This window comes from Phyllostomus discolor, chromosome 12, assembly GCF_004126475.2.
Source record: "Phyllostomus discolor isolate MPI-MPIP mPhyDis1 chromosome 12, mPhyDis1.pri.v3, whole genome shotgun sequence".
NCBI lineage: Eukaryota > Metazoa > Chordata > Mammalia > Chiroptera > Phyllostomidae > Phyllostomus > Phyllostomus discolor.
The window spans coordinates 65,271,371-65,294,886 of NC_040914.2; the positions used below are offsets into that span (position 1 = coordinate 65,271,371).

The 23,516-nt window shown below is 43.1% G+C and overlaps 1 protein-coding gene and 1 pseudogene across 2 annotated transcripts; one reads left to right on the top strand and one right to left on the bottom strand.

Moving 5' to 3' along the window:
* Nucleotides 1-1,482: 1,482 nt before the first annotated feature.
* Nucleotides 1,483-23,509, bottom strand: LOC114488192 (ATP-dependent RNA helicase DDX19A). Of its 2 annotated transcripts, XM_028501861.2 has the most exons (12): nt 23,333-23,509; nt 20,088-20,136; nt 16,505-16,555; nt 15,896-16,031; nt 13,224-13,316; nt 11,663-11,765; nt 11,218-11,332; nt 6,343-6,520; nt 5,726-5,963; nt 4,386-4,548; nt 3,701-3,892; nt 1,483-3,276 (listed from the first exon to the last, which is right to left on the bottom strand). In XM_028501861.2, the coding sequence occupies exons 1-12, from the start codon at nt 23,387-23,389 to the stop codon at nt 3,215-3,217; spliced, it is 1,437 nt and encodes a 478-aa protein (XP_028357662.1). In that variant the 5' UTR covers nt 23,390-23,509; the 3' UTR covers nt 1,483-3,214. The 2 variants fall into 2 exon arrangements, with proteins under 2 accessions (XP_028357662.1, XP_028357665.1); XM_028501864.2 differs by lacking the exons at nt 16,505-16,555; nt 20,088-20,136; nt 23,333-23,509 and adding an exon at nt 15,533-15,593 and having other exon boundaries at nt 15,896-15,988.
* Nucleotides 13,688-13,862, top strand: LOC114488460 (annotated as a pseudogene).
* Nucleotides 23,510-23,516: the final 7 nt, after the last annotated feature.

The following is a 23,516-nucleotide window of genomic DNA, read 5'->3' on the forward strand; positions in this document are numbered from 1 at the left end:
AGTGATTTTACAGTTAGCACTTGTGGGCTTGAGCACGCCACTGCTTTTGTCTAAAAATTTCTTGCTCTTGCCCTGACCAGTATGGCTCAGTTGGTGAAGCATCATCTGCAAAGCAAAAGGTGGCTGGTTTGATTCCCGGTGAGGATACCTGCTTGGCTTGCAGGTTTCACCCCTGGTGACACATCCATGTTTCTGTTTCTCCCTCCCTTCCCCTCTCTCTAAAAATAAATAAAATCTTTAAAAAATAAAAATTCCTTGCTCTTTTTCAGTAAAATGTATTTTCTCTTTCTCTTTGAGTATCCAAACATATGTAAACTCTTGGGTCATTTCATAAAATTAATTTATCTGGGGTGAGTTCATTTTGATGTTGTTTGCAGTCTTTCTTAGCATTAAATTTCTTCTCTCCCCACCACCCACAAATGGATTTAGCAGTCGACTCCATGCAGCTCCCCACTCCTTTGGCCCTTATTCTAGAACCAGGCCTGATGACCTTTAGTGACCTGGGGCCATCACAGACCACACAGGCAGTCAACAGAACTGTGTGCCAGTTACTGGTGGCAAGGGAGCGGGGGATCCAAGTCCTTCCACTGCTTTCTGGGCCACAGTTTTAGCGTAACTCTCATGTCCGGCCAGGGCGCAGGCCAAGTTCAGTCCAGCTCCCTCCCTGCGGCGAGCCTGGCTTCGGTCTGGCCTTGTGCACAGGGCTCCCAAGTCTCCACTCCGCAGGACCCAGAGGCCTGCAGCCACTCCATTTCTGGACTGGAGCCCAACAAGCGTCTTGCTTCAGCCGTGCTCACCACATTGCATCTTTGCCCCGTTGCTGGTCCACATAAATATTCACCTTGTTCTTGGTTCAGATGGTCTTTTCTGTGTTCTGCTTTTCCGTACCACTGGTGTTTGGGGGTCAGAACAGGCATCACTTAACCAGAACACTGGCACTCCATCTCCCCCCACTGCCTCCTTCCCACATCCTGCCTGTGTCCTTCAGGAGCACCCCGCCCCTCCCCTGGTCCCCTGCCTTTCTGGAATTTGCTTTTTCAACCACAACCTTTCTTCTCAGAACCCCTTCCTCCATCTCCAGCTGAGGCTTGCACCTGCCCCTCACACATACACCTGCACCGGCTCTTACGTCCACTCCCACCCAACCCTCTGTGTCTCCCTATCCACCCAGTCTCCACGGCTCTAGCCCGCACACCACTGCCCTGTCACCATCCACCTTCTAACATACCCATGACTGTGCACAGACAACGAGCGGAGCCAAACATTTTAGGACCTACAAGAATTCAGGCAAGTTACTGCCCAAGGACTGCCACTATGGGAAACAGGAGTAAATACTTTACAACATGGAGAGAGGGAAAGCTTTTCCAGCCGTGATGTAAAATCCAGATTCCTGAAAGTATCAACAAAATGTGAGTGACATTCAAGTCAGACTTTGGTGTAGCAGTAAGAACATGAGTTTGTAAAGACAAACTAGGAAACATGTACCACTCAAGACAAAGTTTAATTTCCCTAAAATAGAAAGGTGGCTAAAAATCATTCAAGATTGACAATCCAATAGTAAAATGGTGAGACAAGAGGGGGCAGCACCCCAAGAGAAAATACAAATATCCAATAAATGGAAAATTTGCCAAACCTCACTAAATACAAAACCAAAAAGCAATGATCAATTTTTGCTGTTCAGCTTGGCAACATTTTAAAAACTAGTAATGTACAGGGTTTGCAAGCAGTTAAGAAAATAGGCAGCATTTTTGTATAATTGCAGTAACATAAACTGATAAAAATCTTTGGCAAACTAAGTGAGCAATGTATTGAAAGTCCAAATGCCCCTACTCCGACTCAGCAGCTCTCCTCGAGGAACGCACCCCCGAGCGAGTCTCCGTGGGGCCCAGGGTGAACGTGGCCCTGGGGGGTGCCGTGTGCCCATCACGGGGGCAGCCGTGAAATAAATGCTGGGTAGCCACACGCTGGAATGATGCCGAAGTACGCTGGTAAGTGAAACGGCAGATCGCACAAGAGTGTGACTAAAATGCTCACATTTTTAAAAAGCAAAGCGGGTTGGTATATGCAAACAGAAGGCAATAAATACGCTGTTCATTCACCAAGCTGCTAGCAATGGTGACCCCAGGGAGGTGGGGACAGAGAACACTTGCACTGTATTTATATAAGTACACACCCCAGTATATCTTTATGACCATATATTAGTCTAATAACCAGAAAAATACAAATCAAGACAAATCAAGATTAGTAAAATGTTTCATAATTATTTAAAAATTTTTTAACGTAATGAAGGATGGGCATAGCTCTAATTTATTTGTCCATATTCATACTGTGTATGAATTAAAGATCCGCTATCATGGATGAACAGCATAATCGAGTTTTCACTTGGTCATAACTTCATTTCCAAACTGCGCCGCTCACCTGCAGGCAGAGTGGACAACCCACGGTGAGAACCAGCTTACTCGGCTGGCCATTGGTCGGAACGCTGCCCAGGGTCTCCGGGCTGCCAGGACTGAAGACGAGATGCCTGAGCAGAGACAACTACAAGGGGCCAAGTCAGGCCTAGATCCTTGAAGGCGTCACCTGCCCCTGCCAGACGAACCCTTCCGAGGATTCGCCGACGTCCATGCTTCCGCCCAATCTGAGGTTGACAAAGGTAGCCACGATGCTCACCCGGGGAGAAACAGGCACATCCTCTCCTCTGGCACAGAGAGCAGAGGCTAAAGGGACGGACTGGGACATCCCTGGATTTCAGGAAAAGGAAGTGGCTCCAAGGGCAGGAGACACTTTCGACTGATCTCAGTCAGGGACGGAGCAGAGGGACAGCTCACCGGCCTCTGCCGCCGTGTCACACCCGTGCTCCACCCCTGCGGTGGGCCTCTCCCACATGCGAGTTTCTTCAGGGGCTGCAGGCCAGTCTCAACACCCGATCCAGAAAATAGAAGGGGATCTGGGGCCAGGGACTACCAATAGCAACCAGATACTATAAAGATGGGGGAAACCATGGCTTTAAAAATGGGGGAAATAGGACTAAATTTTCCAAAATGCAAAATTTTCCTTCTACCTTCCCCAATCATTTGCATAATTTTTGTCTAGTCCAAATGTAATTGAAAATGAGGTAGGTAGTTTCTCTCTGAGAATGCCTTTATCTTTCGCTGACTGTCCAGGCCCGCGTGGTGCAAGAACTAGTTTCCTGTGCAGGGACTGGTGGGGCTTCTCAGTTGGCTATTTTCTCAATCTCGTCCAAATCATCCGTGTCCAATCTTTCTATTTTCTTATCTGAGGAAAAAGAAAAAGATTCAAAGAGAGATCAACAAGGGGTTACTATGGAGACACACACCTAGGGGAGGCAGCCAGCAGGGAGAGAAACACATAGGTCCCTGCCCTGGCCAGGAGCGAGCCCTGCCTCTGGCCACAACCATCCTTCCTTTGACCCCAAAGGCTTCTGGTACCTGGGGAACAGGTACTGACAGCAACAGAGCCCGAGGCCCCTCAGTCTGGCCAGGGGGGGACTGTCATTCCAGACCCTGATGCTGAACTCCCCAGGTGTGCTCCCTGAGAACGTCCGTATTGCAGGGAAGGCAGGGAATGTGGACAGGGGCAAAGCCTCTTTGGGAGTCACGGGAAAACCCACCCTACTCCAGCCCTCACATGCGCCCCTCTAAGGAGAGGGCCCTGGCAGAGGACACTCCCAGGGACTCACTAAAATGCTCCTGGATTCTGTTGAGGATGTCCATGCTGTGCTTGCTGTCCACCATGTTCACGGCCAGGCCCCTCTTGCCAAAGCGGCCAGTGCGCCCGATCCGGTGCAGGTAGGTCTCGTTGTCCGGGTTCCCGTCCTTGTCCACTGGAAGGTCGAAGTTGATGACGACGGACACCTGCTCAACGTCGATGCCTGCACCAAGGAGAGGTGGGAAACAGTGAGGGCGGCAGAGATCAAATCCCTGCTGCTCGCCCACAGTCAGGCCACACACACCAGCGCTGGGTGGGAGGAGTCTGAGTGGGCCGGCTCTGGCACCCAGGGGCAGGGGCACGCAGCAGAGCCCAGAGGTAAGCCACAGAGCTCTGGCAGGTGCTAACAAGATCACGAAGTCAGTGGGAGAGCCTCTGCTGGACGCAAGTGTCGAGAGATGCAGCTAAACCTCAGTGGCTGCCCCAGGAGGAGCAAGTGCTGTGCTAAACCAGTCAGATGCCTGCACTTTCCTTCCTCCCAGTCAGGACCCCGGGCTTCCTGGCAAGTTCTCCTCTGCTGAGGGCACCCAGGCTCTCCTAGAAGAAAAGTCACCACCAGCCCTGCTTGATCTCTTCCAAACCGCCTGAGATTTTCACGTATGAGGATTTCCCTCGCTGCCCCGAGTGCTGCAGACCAGGACGAGGTCTCTGCTCACCGCGGGCACACACGTTGGTGGTCACCAGCACCTTCTCTTTGCCCTCTCGGAAGCGCTCGATCACCGCAGCCCTCTGCTCCACCATCATTTCGCCGCTCAGCAGGGCCACCTGGTGGCCTTCTTTGGAGAGCTCTGCTGCCAGCCAACTGGCTGTTTTGCGGGTCTGAAGGAAGAAAACATTTGAGAAATGAAGCTTCCTGAAGAGAGTGTTTTTGATCTAGAAGACTCTACCTGAAACTTGGCAGCTAAGGGTTAAATTTCCTAAAACTGTTAACATGATGGTGTACCAGAAAGAAACAATGTCATCTGGGTAGTGATCTTACAAAAATATTTCACCTGACAATAATCAGAAGGAGGAAAATCAGTAATTCTACTTACTAGCCTGCAATCTTTTATGACAACCGTGTCAGGAAAGGTGGAGAAATGTCCTAGATTAAGGGAATCTCAAGAGACGGAACAACTAAAGCAACAGTCTTTGAATGGCTCTTAGGCTTAACAGCAGCAACTAAAAGCAATCCTGAACCTGTTGGTAGCAAGTGGAGAAACAGAATATGGATAAACTGCTTGGGGGACAGTATTGCTGTCCCTGGATCATTGTTAAAGTGTGGTAAAGGTATCACGGTCATTTAGGAAGTATTCAGTTGTGAAGTGTTATGACGTCTACAGCTATGTTTAAAGTAACTCAGCAGAAAAGGTACAGATATGTCACACACGTGGGCACGGATGAAGCAAATATAACCAAGTGTTGACAACAGTGAAGGGCCTAAGTGTTCACTGTTTCCTTTTCCACGGGTCTGCAAGTCCCATCTGAAGCTGGCAGAGGGACACCGCTCTGTCGTCTTCCAACAGCAGAGTAGCTCTGTCTCATTATTACGTCCTTTAAATAGTGTTCTCAAGTTTTCTTCAGAAACCTTAAATACTGCTTCTGGAAAAAAACTTTCTTGCTATTATAAATGGGATCTCTCCTTCCACTTTCTGAGTATTCTCATTTGCGACTAGAAAGCGAGTTATTTTATATTAACTTTGTATCAACTGTTTTGTTTAGTTTCTTATTTTTCTTACAAATATCAGCTGACTTGCTTGCATTTTCTAATAATACATCACATACAAGTACTAAAAAAGTTCAAGGGGCTCTGTGCTTAGCCTACATATACCTCAGGCCACAAAGAAGAATTACCTCCTACATCTTCACAAACTGCTTCCTTCCTGGCCACAGAGGGAGCCTGGTCCCCCACCACACTCAGGTGCAGCTGGCTGAGAGACATGGGCTGGGCAACACCTTCCCAGGGAGCCCCTCCCCAGGCAGGCCTGCCCCCACTGCTCCTCCACCTGCTACTCACATGGCAGAAGATCATGGCTTGAGCAATGGTGATGGCCCCGTACAGGTTACACAAGGCCTGGAACTTTTCATCTCTGTTATTGCACAGCACGTAGTACTGCTTGATGGTGTCCAGTGTCTCCTCCTCACGCTTCAGTTTGATGATGTTGGGGTCTGGGACCACTTTCTGGGCAAATTTCCATACAGAGTCTTCGAAGGTGGCAGAGAAAAGCAGCATCTGGCAGTTCCTGGGCAGCATCCTGCAAGGCAAGGCCCAGGTATCTGGCATGACCCTGAGTTGATCACTGGAGCCAACACAAGCACGGCCTCCCCAGGCTTGGGTGGGCTACATCCCCAGGAAGATGGCAGCGGTGGAGAAGCACTGCGGGGAAGAGGCGGGAGCAGACGTGGGGCAGGGACGGGGTGGTGTTGGATTCCCTAAGTCCCTTCCCTCAGCCCAGCCTGGGAGAATGGGCAGTGCTGACATGGGCCCTCAAGCACATGCTTCTGAAGCTTCTGAAGCAAAGAACCCAGCAGCAGACAGAAGAGGGGCTGGTATCACAGGAGGAGGCACAAAGAGGAAGACTTTTACTTGTGGATCAGGAGGCTGAGAAGTTCCTCCCGGATCCAGAATCCTACCTTTGGATGCGAATGCTCTGATCTTGATGGCCCTGAGTAGCTATCATCACGTCAGCCTCATCCAGAACAAACACCTTGATCTTCTTGGGGTCGATGAACTTGAGCTTGGCGCACCAGTCCAGAACAGTTCCAGGGGTGCCAATGACAATGTGCTCACCGATCTTCTGACCCCTTTCCACTGTGGAGACAAGATGTGCTCTATGGGTATGTCCATGGCAAAACCAGCTATGGAAATCAAGGCCTGGCCACTGTCTAGAGCTAGTAGACTAAGTTAATTCCAGACTTTAAAACATACATGCCTACTTCACTTCTTGTGGTTAGGATTAAATCCTACACAGTGCACCCTCAGTGGTAGTTTCCCATTCCTACCTTCTCCTATCATTCGACATCACCCAACTCTTCCTCTTCAGCATTACTCTTATTCTTTTCATACCATTCCTTCACTCACTGACTGCTTCCCAAATTGGTCACTCACTGTTAGTCCCAGGATTCTGGCTCAGTGATTTTTTTGCTTTGTTAAACATTCTAATTGTGTAGACAATTTTCCTAAGTACAAATCTCTTTGAAAAAACACATCACTCTCAAACTATAGCTGATGGGAGCTGAAACTGATATAATCACCTATCAAAATTATTAATGCATGCAGCCTCTGACCAATGCTTCCACGGTTAGGAATTCCTCCTGGATATGTATTCATATGTGTGAAATAGCATCCATGCAAGGGTATGCACGTATCAGAAGCTTACTAATTAAGTAAAATATGATACACCCAATGGATAACATTAATAAAAGTATAAAATCATTTAAGAACTGATACGGGCCCTGGCTGGCATAGCTCAGTGGATTGAGCACGGGCTGGGAACCAAAGTGTCCCAGGTTCGATTCCCAGCAAGGGTACATTCGTGGGTTGCAGGCCATAACCCCCAGCAACCGCACATTGATGTTTCTCTCTCTCTCTCTCTGTCTGTCTGTCTCTCTCTCTCTGTCTCTCTCTTCCTCCCTCCCTCCCTTCCCTCTCTAAAAATAAATAAATAAAAATCTTAAAAAAAAAAAAAAAAAGAACTGATATATGGAGCAATCTCAAAAATACATTATTAAATGTAGAAAACTACCAGCTGCAGTTTGTATACCAAAAGGGGCAAAAAGAATACATGTAATGTATGTGCGTGCATGTGTGAGTATACACACACATTACATAGTTACACACTCACACACACACTACACACACACATCACTACTTAACTGCAGCTGCAGAGTACCTCTGGCAGGACACATGAGAAACCGGCTAGCACTGGGTGTCTTTAGGAAGGAGAACTAGGTGGCTGGGATGAAGAAGAGTTTCTATTAGATATCCTTTTCCATTTGAAGTGTGTGAATGTCTTGACCATTTTAAAAAGAAATAAAGTTTAAAAATTTGAGGAGAAAAGACCTTTCACTACAAATTCATCAACTATCCATTAGAAAAATTTTAAATGAACTGTTAAACACATTATGGTTCTCAGAATCCATTGTCTATCAGTCAAAATTGAAACTTTAAAAAATGATACATTGACACCATTAAAGTCCTAGAGGAGAACGTAGGTAGGAAAATCTCAGATATTTCACGAAGAAACTTTTTTACTGACGTGTCCCCTAGAGCAAGGGACATAAAGGAAAGAATAAACAAATGGGACCTTATCAAAATTAAAAGCTTCTGCATAGCTAAAGAAAACAGTATCAAAATTAAAAGAGAACCAACTGTATGGGAAAACATATTTGCCAATGATACCTCAGACAAGGGTTTAATCTCCAAAATATATAAAGAACTTACATGACTGCACTCTAAGAAGACAAGGAATCCAATTAAAAAGTGGGCAAAGGATTTGAACAGACACTTCTCCAAGGAGGACATACAGAAAATCCAAAGACACATGAAACGATGTTCAATATCGCTAGCTATCAGAGAGATGCAAATTAAAACCACAATGAGATACCACTTCACACCAGTCAGAATGGCCATCATAAACAAAGCAACAAACAACAAGTGTTGGAGAGGCTGTGGAGAAAAGGGATCCCTAGTGCACTGCTGGTGGGACTGCAGACTGGTACAGCCACTATGGAAAGCAGTATGGAACTTCCTCAGAAAACTAAAAATGGATCTGCCTTTTGACCCAGCAATTCCACTGCTGGGACTCTATCCTAAGAATACTAAAACACAAATTCAGAAGAACCTATGCATCCCAATATTCATAGCAGCACAATTTACAATAGCTAGATGCTGGAAGCAACCAAGATGCCCATCAGTAAATGAATGGATCAAAAAACTATGGTACATTTACACAATGGAATTCTATGCAGCAGAAAGAAAGAAGGAGCTCCTACCCTTTGCAACAGCGTGGATGGAGCTGGAAAACATTATGCTTAGCGAAACGAGCCAGTCAGTGAAAGACAAATACCATATGATCTCACCTTTAACAGGAACCTAAATAACAAAACAAAGAAACAAGCAAAATATAACCAAAGACACTGAAATAGAGGACAGGCTGACGGTGACCAGAGGGGAGAGAAGAGGGAATTTAAGGGGACAGTGCGAAGGGTTCACAGGAACAAACTTAAAGGACACATGGTCATAAGCTAAGGGGAGGGTGATAATGGGAGGGAAGTGGGGAGGGTGAGAGGGGGGACTGGATTGGGAGTAAAAAGGAGAAAACTGTATTTGAGCAATGATTAAAAAAAATGATACATTGAACGCAGTATTTTAATGCTTCACATTCAGCGAAGTCCCATATTACTACAAAACAATCCAGAGAAGATAAATGTTGTCACGAGAATCTAGTATACTTCACTCAGGGGCGCCCATCAGTTTGCACTATCAAATGAACATGCACAAAACTGCCCAACCTAGGAATTTCTGGATAACGTGCTTTTGCTGCGTGCCAAAGTATGACGGTCTTCTCCAGGAAAGGCTGCTTTGTGACTGTGTGGTAAGCTGAACTAGCCATTTTTGTTTGTTGACTGACAAATTATAGGAAATCAAGTTGGGAATTTGATACATACTTTCTTGAAAATGAAAAAAGGCCTTGGCTGGTGTGGCTCAGTGGATTGAGCATTGGCCTGAGAACCAATAGGTCACTGGTTCAATTCCTGGTCAGGGCACATGCCTAGGCTGGGGGCCAGGTCCCCAGTTGGGGGCGTGTAAGAGGCAACCAGTCGATGTTTCTATTTTACACTGACATTTTTCCCCCTCTCTTTCTCCCCTACTTCTCTCTAAAATAAATAAAATCTTTAAAATAAATAAGAAAAGAATGCCTGTCTTCAGTGAATACAACTGAATGTATTAGCTGCCATTATAGTATTTAAACTCTGAAAAGAAAATCAGAATTAGAATTTAGGGAAACTTGCATATGCCAGTGTAAGTTTGAGTTTCTCAATGTGCATAAACCCTCTGATGAGTTTGGTGGTGATATTAATGCATGCAATAAAATATTTTTGTATAATAAAGTGTGTCAATGTTTGGAAGATCAGCATAACTCATTAAGACTGGGCTAAGGATGCACTGAAAGTATAAGAGAAACTGAGGAATTTTAATGTAACAGTATGAAAAGTTCATTAATGATTTCCAGTATCATACTGCAACTTTTTTTTAAGAGAGAGGGAAAGGAAGGAGAAAGGAAGAGAAACATCAATGTGAGAGAGAAACACTGATCAGCTGCCTCCCGGACGTGCCCCAACTGGGGACTGAACTGGCAACCCAAGCATGTGCCCTGACCAGGAATCAAACCAGCCACTTTTGGCTTCATGGAACAACGCCCAACCAACTAAGCCACACTCTCAGGGCTCAACTAACTTTTAAGTAATGACTACTTGTTAAGTTTTCGTGTGGCATCCAAAAAATATATATATAAAAGGCCAGATTTCCCTCATATTTTTCAAAAGTACTTGAAAAAAATCTCAACTTTAACTTTTAATATGGCAAATATCAATAGATTTAACCTGTGTAAATAAAAATGCTTTGGGGTCCTCAATAATTTTTGAGTATAAGAGACAAAAAGGTTTGAGATCCACTGCTCTAGGCAATTATGAACTGCTGGGCCAGAGGGATGTCTGTCTTCAACTTTTCTAGGCCGCGCTGAACTCTGTCCCAAAGGGCTGTTCCAGCGCGCACTCCCTGTGGGGAGCGTGCGCCTTCCTGTTCCGCGCTCTCACCAGCACTGGCAACTGTCGATTTCTTTGTTTTTGCCCCTCTGAAAGGCGTATAGTAGTTTTAATTCACATTGTTCTGACCAGTGAACCTCATCTTTTCATGTTTACCGGCCATCTAAATTCTTTCTTCTGTGAAGTGTCTTTACAACTGGGTCTCTTTTGCCCAATCTTTTATTAGACTGCTTCCTTTTCTCTTAATGATTTGTAGTTTTTTTACATTCCAGGAACTTTCTAATGACCCACTTTCTAACTGCCCACCTCCCCATTCTAACCCACATTCTCTGCGTCACATTCTGCAGAATATACATGAAGAACAAGATTTCTGATTTTGGTTAAGGCCAAGCAAGCAGTCCATGCTCTTGGTTTACTCTTGCTGAAGCTGTGCTGGCTTGTAAAGAAAGCCATCCAACCTTCACCTCGCACCCTCAGTGCCGCCATCCCTCTCTAGTGAGCAGCTGCCAGAACTCTGGATGCCGAACTCAAAACCCTATTTTTTTCAGCGAAGAACTCCAGGCCTGGAGATTTTCTAACAAAACAAAAATCTTATTTTTAAATACATTAGCTAAAAGCATTCATTTGGGCTCTAAGGTCAGACTGAACCAGAGAGCTGAATACTCATCATCACATCTTCAACATTCAGACGCCCAACCACCTCCTGTGCTCACCGCCGAGGTCTCACCCCTCCATACTCACACTTATTGCCTCGAACAGCATAAGCGAGCTTTAGTTCCGGGTGAAATCTGCCCATCTGCTCAATCACTTTTCCTGTTTGAAGCGCCAACTCGTACGTTGGGGAGAGGCACAGGCACTGACAGGGAGATCATAAGGGAGGAGTTCAGGAGACCCTTTTAGTAACAGACAACAGGCTCTAAAGCAACAAGTACGCTGAGGTCATTACCACTTAAACAGTGCAGAGAACAGCATCCCCCTCCACCAGGCCGACCTTCCAGCTTGGCTGGGTGGATGCCTTCGAAAGCTGTTGTTTAAAACAGCTTCCGAATGAATTCTGCCCAGGTCCTGCTCTGCCTGAGCCACAGTTTGAGGCATAGGAAATGTTCAGAGCCCTCCAGGCGCGCCACCAGATGGCGCTGCCCTTCCCCGGGCGGGCAGGTCAGCACCCCAGGTTTCCCCGACTCACCTGGGGGTATCTCTCTGCTGGTTCCACTCGGCTGAGCATGGCCAGGACAAAGGCGGCCGTTTTACCAGTACCAGACTGAGACTGGGCAATCAGGTTCTGTGGGCTGGGTCAAAGAAGAGGAGAGAGGAAATATTGGTTCCATAACAAAAAAGGTGTCAAAATGTTCTTTCTGGGTGGTTAAGAATATGGATTCTCTCTCTTTAGTCCAGGTTTTCTGCATTGAACACAATGGTAAACATTTTATATATTATTTAAAAACTGCTTTAAAATTATGGAAAATGATTGTTTTAGATGCATCCACACAGAGAAAGCCTCATTCTAGACTCTAGCACAGCTACTGCCCTAGTTTTGTGCTCTACGGGCCCCGTGGGCATTAAGACTGCAGAGTAAGATCTGTGCCGAGATGATCCCCGAGGACGCTTCCTACTGAGCCACAACATGCCTCCAGGACTCGGCCCCTCCACGGGCTCCCTTTCCCATCTTTGTGGAAAATGTAAGATATCAAGTCAGACAGATGCTTCGGAGGGAGCCTTCGCATTTCACTTCCTGTAACCCACTGTCATGGAAATAGGTAGCATTTGGGTCATTACAAAAGAAAAATATAATTGTCCTGGCTGGTGTGGCTCAGTGGGTTGCTGGCCTTCTAACTAAAAGGTCGCAGGTTTGATTCCCAGTCACAGCACATGCCTGGGTTGTGGGCAGGTCCCCAGCTGGGAGCATGCAAGAGGGAATCAATCAATGTATCTATCTCTTGCACATCGATGTGTCTCTCCCCCTCTTTCTCCCTCCCTTCCCTTCTCTCTGAAAATAAATGCAATCTTTTTAAAAATAAAAATATTATTATAGTAATAGAGTTGAATGAAAAAGTTGCTACATAAAGTGTACCATTTATCTACTAAGGTTTAGAAACACGCAAACTACTCTTAGGTTCCCAGGGACACAGAGACACGCAGTAAAGGCACAAAGAAGCGTGGGAGAACGACAGCCCCTCAGGACGGTACACGCACTGGTGGGAAACAGTGTGAACGGAAGGGAATTCAAGGGCTTCAGCGGTCACTAGTTAATGGTGTGCTATTTCTTGGCAGGACAGAGTTACAGGTGTTCTTGGTATTGCTCTTAACACCTTCTTTCAGGTCTTGGAAATTCCAAATAATTTTCAAAAACCCAATTTTTAAAAATTGCACAGAATAACAGTGCTAATTTTGTTGATCAGTTTTCCTTGTTCAGAGGGAAAGGCAGAAATTATACTGAATTCCACCTCACTCCCTCTGCACTTGCCCAAGCTGTTCCCCTAAAGAAACATGTTTCCTCAAATGTCCCATCTTCGTCTCAGGACAGAAACAGGTGTTGGTGGGTGACAGTAAACCAACCAAACCCCATGACAGCTGCGGGGGGAGGTTAGGGGGCAGAGGGACTGAGCTAAAAGGAAAAAGGGCTCATGGACAGCAGTGTGGTGACTGCTGGGGGAAGGGGGTATAAGAGGGCTAAATGGTAATGGAAAAAATACAATAAAGATTAAATTAACAAAAAACAAACAAATTCTGAAGAGGTGCATACTCACGGCTCAGCAAGCATCAAAGGCAATGCGTTCTCTTGTATCTTGGATGGACGGTTGAAGCCCATGGCATAGACTCCCTGAAGAAGCTGCGGCTTCCTGGGAGGCCAAGGAGACAAAAGATAGATTCCTGGTTGCTGAGATTGTTTTAAAGGCCTAGAATTTTATCCTTCCCTATATCTAGCAAAGAATGATACGTTCTATCTTTGTCGGATATTTTTCCATGCCTTAAAAAAAACACTATCTAAAATAGCCCTGGCTGGTGTGGCTCAGTGGATTGAGTGCCAGCCTGTGAACCAAGGGGTTGCCGGTTCAATTCCTAGTCAGGGCACATGCCTGGGTTGCAGGCCAGGTCCCCAGTATGGGGCGAGCAAGAGGCAATCACACATTGCTGTTTCTTTCCCTCCCTCCCCCCCCCTCTAAAAAATAAATGACATCTTAAAAAACCCCACTATCTAAAATAAAATGATAACGTTTCTCGGCCTTTTGGCTAAGACCAAGTGTAGTATCTGTTATCAGTTAAGAATAAAATGAAACCATCTTTTCCTACTGAATTTTAATCTGCAACTATTATATAAATCATAAAATACAGACTAGTTTCCTTTCTCAGAGAAATTCACGCTTTACGCTTTCAGCAGACCCACAGATATGGCTGGCTTTGGAGGACAAGTGTTCTCTGGGTGCTGCAATAGTGGCATTTATTAATTCATGATATAAAATAAATTAAATGAGACTTATTTCAATGTAACACTGCTTACTATGCTGCTAAGACATAGAAGTCCCCTTGGAGAATGGGATTTCAGTTTTAATTTCGCAGTGCAGATATTAAATTGAACCAGTCATTTTGTATTCAATGGTCCTTTCAAAACCAGCTTGGAAAAATCAAGAGGTAACATCTGGTCAAAATCAAGAATAGAAAAGCACCAGCTTCTTATGTAAGCAGCTACACCACAAATGCTAATTAAAGTTGCTACTATGTTGCATTTACAATAATCTTTCTGCTACCTCTAAACTGACAGGGTGTCTAACAAAAATCATACAAGATTATTTCCAAAGAAAAGTCAAACCAAGTCAAGACTCCAGTTCTCTAAGCCTTCCTCGGAGTTCAGCAGGCTCTTCAAAAGGCAAATTCCTCCGGCCTGTGTTGGTTCTCAGACAGGAAGAACTTTGAAAACATAACCTTTGATGTCTGCTATTTGGAAGAAAAGGCTTTAATGCCAGAGGATTCTGATTTGGTTGTCAAGGAAACAAAGTCACTAACAAATGAGGATTTTCAAGTGACCCAAGAACTTCCAGTGGCTAATTTTTTTTTCTTTTATTTTGTAGATTAACTCAAATCTTTTAAGTACAAAACAGACCAAGTGTATTAGGTGACCTAGGTTTCATTCTTTGTTTCCTTTGGCTCCCAACAGCTAAAGCAGAGAGAACTTGCCTTTTCAAAGAGGACAATTCATCACTAGTTGAACTAAGAGCTCCAGTCTTTTAAATGAAAGGAACTTGAAAAAAAACCAAACCCATTGATACTTAGAAAAGCAAACTGTCAGTTCAGGAAACGCCAGAGCACACAGCTGCCCTAACACAGTTGATGGACAGAGCGGAGGTGACAGATTTGCTGAATGAAGCCCTTGAGAGGAAGTAACACAGAGAAGTATAATTTCCTAAAATCACTCAACCCCCCCCAAAAAAACCCAACCCTATTACTAGCCATTAACTTCATTAGCTATTACTTAATTAACTTCATTACTTGATTTGGTTCTAGTTGACTCTAGTATTGTAAGTGTCTTTTACTCTAAAGCAGTGGTAATAGTTGGCAGAAAGGTGGCCCCTATTTGCTCACAGTGGGCATGCTATAGATTTTGCTGAATACAGGCAAAGAATCCATTTATTACACCACTTTCTTATTCACCAGCTACTTTCCGTCTGTGATTCGGGTCCTGGCAGGACTGCCACTCTTGCTCGTAACAAGTCATGTCTTACGTCACTCGTAACACCCAGCACAGTGGCGTGTACATAAACCAACGATCCATAAACACCTTTTACTAACTTACTGAGGAAACAAAGAATGTTGTACGACCTTCCATAATTACCTCTTTAAAATAATGACACATTTAGAAAGTCATTCTTAGCACAGTGCCATACATGTGCTTCCCTAAGACCTAATTCTGTGTTCTGGATTTTTAAAAATTCCAGAACATTGACGGCTGCTTTCCACTGTAGGTCCTGGGAATCCTGTGCAGGCTCTTTTCACAGATTTTATACAACCAGAAAAACTGTTCTTAAGAACATAAACCCTATAATCTAACAAAAGGGCTTACCTACTAAGGAATGTTCCTGACATCCAGAAATCACCTGTCAGCCAATATTTTATTGAAAGTTCTAAGAGCATAAAAGAAAAAAGACTTTCAGCTACGATGAATAAATCTGTGGCAATATAAAAATCCCTGTCAAGAGGAGGAGAGATGGGCAGCCAAGACACAAGGGTGCGAGGGAGACCATCACTGTAACCTTTTTCTTACTTTTTGACTTTCGAATCATGTGACGAATTAACTAGTCAAAGAAATAAATACATTAGGATCTTTTTAAAGAGTCAAAAGTAAAATCCCCACAAGAATCTCTGAGAGGCTAAGGTTCACAAAAGAGGGACTGGGAAGACGCAGCTCAGAGAAGCAAACACTCACAGCCGGAGCTCCTCGAAGGACTTCACCGAGTAGAGCGGGGACTTTGGGTCCCGCTGCAGGACTTCCACTTGGTTTCTGTTATCGACCAGGTTGTTTCTGATCAGCTTGTTGAGTAAGGACTGGGCAGCTCTGTCCTCTGTCAGGAAGAAACCAATAGATTTTCTTCATACTCACCTGACAAACCCCATGTGACACGCCCCCTTCCCTTTACGGAACAATCCCTAAAAAGGCAATCTTTCTTCATCTCCATTTCCTCTCCTCCCCTTCTGTTCAATGGACACTAAACAGTTTTTTTTATTAAACCTCTTCACTTTACCTCAGCCCTTGTCAAGCTCACCAACGATGTCTACACTGCCAAATCAACCCAACCAACAATATTTAGTTCTCTTTACTTGTTACCTATATTTAACTCCCTACTTTGGAAACACTTTCTTCTGATTTCTGGGGCACCACTCTCTTTGGTCCTTGCATCTCACTGACTGTGTCTTCTCAACCTCCTCTGTGGACTCCTCCTCTTCTTCATCTTACAACTCAGGTGCCTCTGGCTCCAGAATGGCAAGTCCTGGGTCATACTTTGTGTCTTGCTACAGGGTTTCAAAGAGCAGTTACCTTTCTCTTCCTCATCTGCTTTTTCTGCCGTGACATTGGTTTTGATCACACCTACACAAGAAAATAGTTGTCATCATCAGAAAGGCAAATGTCAAACCCACCCAGAAGGCGGGACAGTGTAAATACTAAAACTTCTTTAAGTGATCAGAAGGTAAATAGTTGGCATTTCTTTGTGTTTAGTCATTTTATTCCCAGGGAGTTTTTAAGTGCATAAGAAAATTTCAAATTTCCAGATATTCTGGCAGACTGAAAGTGATCAAAATATCACCTTTGACTTATTTTTCCTAATATAAAATATAGCTTTATATTAGCAAACATAATTAAACATAAAAAAAAACACAGGTATTAAAAATTAAAAGAAGGAGATGATCACTTGATCACTTTTTATAGGATGTATAATTGTAAACTTGCAGGACTAAGTATCCTGCAACTTAAGTAAACAGAAATCAATGATTTACATAAATAGAAAAAGATATATTGAAAAAACCCTATGTATAATAGCAACTAAAAAGATAAAATACTGCACCCAGAAATAAAGTAAACAAAAAATATGCAAGACTCACATGAAGAAAACTTTTAAACACTCATAAAATAATGCAAAGAGGTACAGCTGAAAAGCCCATAAATAAATTAAAGGGACAAATAGGAAATAATAAAATTGCTAACCTAAATACAATGATGTCGATAATTACGCTAAATGTAAATAGAGAAAATACTAATTAAAAGACAGAGATTATGGATAAAAAAACAAGACCCAACTGTCAGCTGTCTACAAGAGTCACACTTTAAATACAAAGCCACAGAGGAGTGGAAAGTCAGGGGATGCAAAGAGATATTTCATGCAACTACCCACATTTTGCCGTGTGTAATGCACAAAAAAGTGTGCATTTTGCACAATTTTTTGCCCCAATTTTTGATGGAAAAATAAGGATGCATATTATACATGGGTAATACCTGAAATACCTTGTATCTGTTCTGGTATTTTGTAATTATTAGTTATATAAAATTTTTTATCCCATATTATGTTAAGAATAAATGCTAAAATTCCTTTATAATACAAAAAAACCAAGTATCTAAATATAAATAAATAAATAATTGAATTAAAAATTTAAAATGAAAGACTTCTTCTGTGAAAGTATGAGCCAAAAACTTCAGTGTGCCCTATACATGGCAAAATATGGTAGTAAGCATAAAAGGCTGAAGTGGCTCCCATATGCAGAATTCAAGACAAAAAGCATCACCAGAGATAAAGGGGGATACAAAAGGGTTCATTCATCAGGAGGCATAAATGTATATACCTGTGAACACATCTGCAAGACAGATGTGGTTTTTGAATAGAAGTCCAAAAAAGACAGAATTAAAGAAAGAAATAGACTTTCCCAAAATTGTAGTTCAAAGTTTTAAACACCCCTCTTTCAAAAATGAAAAGAACTAGACCAAACAACAAACAAAAAATAATCAAGACACAGATCTGAACAACACTATTAACTATATTGACATTTATAGGACACCACATACAATAACTGCAAAATACATATGCTGCAAAGTCAAAAGGCAAATAAAACTGGCAAAAGTATTATCAACTTCTATCACAATTAAAGAGTTAATTTTAAAATACAAAGTTCTGCCCTGGCTGGTGTGGCTCAGTCAGTTGAGTGCCAGGCTGTGAACTGAAAGGTCAGCGGTTCAATTCCCAGTCAGGGCACATGCCTGGGTTGTGGGCCAGGTCCCCAGATGGGGGCATGTGAGAGGCAACCAATTGATGTGTCTCTTGCACATTGATATTTCTTTCCCTCTTTCTCCTTCCCTTCCTATCGCTCTAAAAAATAAATAAATAAAATCTTTTTTCCAGATTTTTTTATTTTAATCATAATAAAATCTTTAAAAAATACTCAACTTTACTGATGAAACACAAATTAAAATATATATTATATATTATACATATATACTTAATATTTTATTTATTTATTTTTAGAGAGAAGGGAAGGATAAAGAGCAGGAAAGGAACATCAATGTGTGGTTGCCTCTTGCATGTCCTCTACTGGGGACCTGGCCCACAACCCAGACATGTGCCCTGACTGGGAATTGAACTGGTGACCTTTTGGTTCATAGGCCCACACTCAGTCCACTGAGCTACACCAGCCAAGGCACAAATTAAAATATATTATGCTGACCCACCATTTTCTCTTTATCAGATTGGCAAATTTCAAGTTTTTGACTAAAAATTCTGTGGTGAGGCTGTGGGGAAACAGACTCTCATGTTTTTCTGATAGAAATATAAACTGATATAATACTCATGGATAGTACCTTGAAAATACTGATAAAAATTGCAAATGCATATATACCTTTGACCTAGCAAATCCATTTTGGGGGAATTTTTCTTACAAATATATTTGCATACATGTAAAAAGAATTAAGCTCAAAGTTACTCCATGAAACACTGTTAATAGCAGCAAAAGAATGTGACCATCTATCAACAGATGACTGTTTAAATACATTGTGGTGTAGCAACTCAGTATAACACTATGAAATTATAAAACAGTGAGGAAACTCCACGTACTGATAGGAAAAACTTGCCAAGTATGCTGTTGAAGGAAAGAAAACATACTGTGTATGCTATGCCATCTTTTGGAGAATCAGTAAGAAAGAGGAAGGGAGAAAGAGAGAGTAAGAAGAGAAAGAAAGAGGGAGAGAGAGAGAGGACTGATTGAATAAATTGTGTTTATAGTTGCTTTGTCTAAAGAAACTTTGGAAGAATATTAGTAATCCAAGAGTGGTGAATTGTAGAACAGGGTAGTATTATGGGTGTGGCCCCCTCTCCTCCATATTCATGTTTAAGTCCTAAGAATGTAACTCAGAAAATGACCTTACTTTGAGATAGGGTCGCTGCAGATGTAATTAGTTAAGAGGTGGCCCCTAATCCAATATGACTGATGCCCTTATAAAGAGGGGGAATTTGAACACAGATATTCGCATATGGAGAACACCATGTGAAGATGGACGACAGAGCAGAGTGATGCTTCTGCAAGCCAGGGAACACTAAACACAGTCAGGTCCCTCCCCATAGCCCTCAGAAAGAACCAACCCTGCTGACACCTTGACCTTGGACCTCTGGCCTCCAGACCTATGAGACAATAAATTTCTGTTGTTTAAACCACTCAGTTTGTGATACTTTGTTATGGCAGCCCTAGCAAACCAATATGGATGGAGATTTGGAACTGTGTAAATAGTGGGCCAGGATGAGAAGAAGGCCTTTAACCTGTTTATAGTTTCTGAGTTTTGAACCCAGATTGACCTTTAAAAAAATTAAATAAAAAATTTTAAAGAAATATTATTAAGTAAACAGTGACAGCAGTACAATCCAATAGTGATTCTTGATTTTAAGGCGTCAGAGGCTAAATCAAATGTGGAAGAACAACACATCCCCTTCAGTGTGAAAGTGACTTTAATGGCTGTTAAATCCAGTGCTGACATTTGCCGAACATGCTAAATGAAAGCTCGCTCCTTTTCATGTTATAGCTATGAGTACAAAGCAGATGCAAATTTGTAGCTTGTATCCAGCTTATAGTTACCAGTAACTCACCATTGGTATCTGGTTTGACTTTCTCTTCCTTGATCTGCAAATTACTGATCTGAATGGAAATAAAAGACAACATTTGAGAGCAGAGCCACAGAATAGCCTCATACCATGAATTATTTATTAAGCTAAGTACACAAGTCTGTGTGATATGATAAAGAGGGGAGGGTTTTTACCAACTATTAGGAAGCAATGCTTTAAAACACTGAATTACATCAGCCTCCTGATAAGCACACCGGTTGAAACCAGATACCAAGTATGTTTAGGCTTATGTGATATTTGTAATATCACAGCTAGATTAGGGTTCTAGGTTTAAAAAGATTTGAAACCAATTCTGTCTTTTAGGGAAGATCTGATGCTAAACACTAGATTGTAAAATTGAGAGCGCCAGAACCATATACTATATCATACTTTTTGATTTCTTCATGGATAACTGCCAGTTTTATTCCTCTAATCTGATTGTTCTCCTGAACTCCAGCGCCACATTTCCAAATGCCTGATGGTCACTGTGCATAAAAAACACTAACATTAAGAAGCATGACTGCTATTCTTAGGAAAGCCAGTTAGCAAGGCTGGCCACTGGCTGGCATCTGGAAATGTGAATTTTGGGAAGGTTCCCATCATTTCCAGAACTGCTGAGGGTTTCACTGACTATGTTTGTAAAAACATGTGGTTTATGCTAACACCTGCTTTCCTTTGGGAGTCTGGAATTTTGGTACAGGCTAGGCAGAGTATGACTTGGTGACAGCCTCCCTCCCCTAACCCTAGCCTAATAAAAACTTTAAGCACCGTGTCTCTAATGAGCTTCCTTGACAACACTTCATGCGCTGTTACAATCTATTGCAGAAGGAATAAGCACAAACGTGGAGCGTGTGACTACAGGTGGCAAATACAAGGCCCGTAGGCCGAATCTGGCCCTCCACTTTGTTTTATCCAGCCCAGCACTTTGTTTCTACCGGGCAGCAGCGCCGAGCTCACCCTTAACTGTTAAGGAGTAGTTACATGTATACAGTCCTCAAATTCCATTCAGCCTTTCGAACGTAACCGTGAGGCCGATGTGGCCCCCGGTGAAAATGAGTTTGACATCCCTGGTGTGACTCCACCAGAGAGGACTCTTAGAAGTTTGTGCTTGGCCCTGACTATTGTGGCTTGGTTGGGTGGGTGTCATCTGAAAGGTTACCGGTTCGATTCCGGATTAGGGCACATGCCTGGGTTGCGGATTCGGTCCCAGGTTAGGGTGCATATGAGAGACAACTGATTGATGTTGCTCTCATACCAATGTTTCTCTCCTTCCCCTCCACTCTCTAAAAGGAAATAAAGTTCTAAAAAGAAGTTTGTGCCTCGTTTTCCCTGGACTTCGGTCCCATATACCTTTGCTTTTTGCTAATTTTGCTTTGCATCTTTTCGTTGTAACAAATCATTGCTGAGTAGAATTATATGCTGGGTCCTGTGAATCCTCCTAAGAAATCATCAAACTTGGACAACTCTTGCTGACTCCCAACATAGGTATTCATCAAGATGTCCTCCTTACCTCAAATTCAGAGCACTCAAAAGTGAACTCACCACCCTCCACACCAAATCCACCCTTCTTCCCACCCCCTAGTGCTGGTCTTAGCACTTCATTAATATCACCTATGGGATCTAGGTTGCAAACAAAAATCTTTGCCTTTATCTCCATTTTTTCCTTTTCTCTAAATCCTTCCAGTTACACCTCCACAATTACCTCTAGAATTTATTCCCCCATCTTCATTTTCATCCCCCAACATACACCTTCCATCTCTGAGCTATTAAATTCCAACTAATCTCCTCTCTTTTAAACATCACTCCTTCTAATAAGATTTTGTTCCCTGCAGTCCAATAAATCTTACCAGCTTTCAATTTAATGTGGTCAGTATCCTTAAACATCCCCAAACTAACCAAATAAAGCAAGTTTTGCAAGTTCTTAGTTAAGATCCAAAGTACACTCCCTACAATATTTTCTATATTGCTCCCACTACAACTCGATAACCTCAAGCTGCAGCAAAAAATAAGTTCTGATTCCTGCTCTCCAGGGAAATGTGCATTCTATTTTCCTAAAATGCTTTTCACCTCCATCTCTCTTAAGATGACTCAATCTCTAATATCCTGCTCAAATGTAAGTGACTTGAAAAGTAATTTCCCTGATTTCCGTACTCATAAATGTCCTCCCCCTGCTCAGAGTTCAGTCACCACATTACTCTTACTGTTTTCACAGCAATTCCCACCTTCTAGCCTTCCTAACTAGACTGTGAAGCTTCTTCCTATTCTCCACTGAATTTGGCCCATTTCAAATATGTGCTGACAAACTGACAACACTCCCAAAGTAATTAAAGGGTGACTGGAGAAAAAAAATATATAATGTAGGCATTAAAAAGATATAAGATTTCACACTGCAAAAACAAAACATCTGCCACCTCCCATAACCAAAAAAATTAACTATATTCCTAAAATCGTCACTCTCACTAAACAAACCTACATTTAGATACAACAGAAAATCACAGTTTACACTTTGATTACCTTCTGGTTGACTGGATATTCATTAATCAAAGAAGAACCAGTATATGAAACTAAATGTCACTTTAAACATCAATGAAACAATTTGCAGTGCTTCCCACCAACTGCAGTAGACTGAAATACATAAAAACCTGCATTTGTTATTCTGCTGAGCTACAAACTGCCAACCATGTTAATTTAAACATGGATCTAAACAAAATGTTAAGTCCTGGTGTGCTTAGTGGATTGAGAGATGGCCAGCAAACCACAGGGTCACTGGATCTATTCCCAGTCAGGGCACATGCCTGGGTTCCAGGCGAGGTCCCCAGTGGGGGGCGTGCGAGAGGCAACCGCACCTGGATGTTTCTCTCCCTCTTTTTCTCCTTTCCCCTCTCTAAAAATAAATTTAAAAAAATTTTAAAAATGTTAAAAGTAGGACAGATTCGTTCTACTTTTGGTGAGAAAGAAAATCAGCATCTACATTTGCCTTTCCTTAATAATCCCACTGCAATGCAATCCAGGAAAGAGCACACGTAGCGAAGGCAGATCTGACACAGGATAAAAGTCTTTAAGTGGTGTAGATGAACAGAAAAGTCTCGATATTGATCTCTCTAGGCGCAAATCAGTACTGATTCCCGGGTGGGTCCCCGGCCTGCCCCAAGGGTGGCACTCCCTGTATTCGAAGCAGGGTCCGCTTGGGCCCTCCTACTTCCTTCTTCCCTGGAGCTGAAGTCACTAACCGACTTGACAGCCGCTTCCTGCTCGTCCACTGCCAGGGCCCAGGAGTCGGTAGCCATGGTCCGGAGGGAGGGAAGCCGGCCCGCGAAGAAAATCACAGCACTGCGCACCAACACCGCTCCTAAATCCGCAGCAGGGGCGAGAACCACACTCACGCGGCCCGGAAGCAGCGGTGCTGAAAAGTGA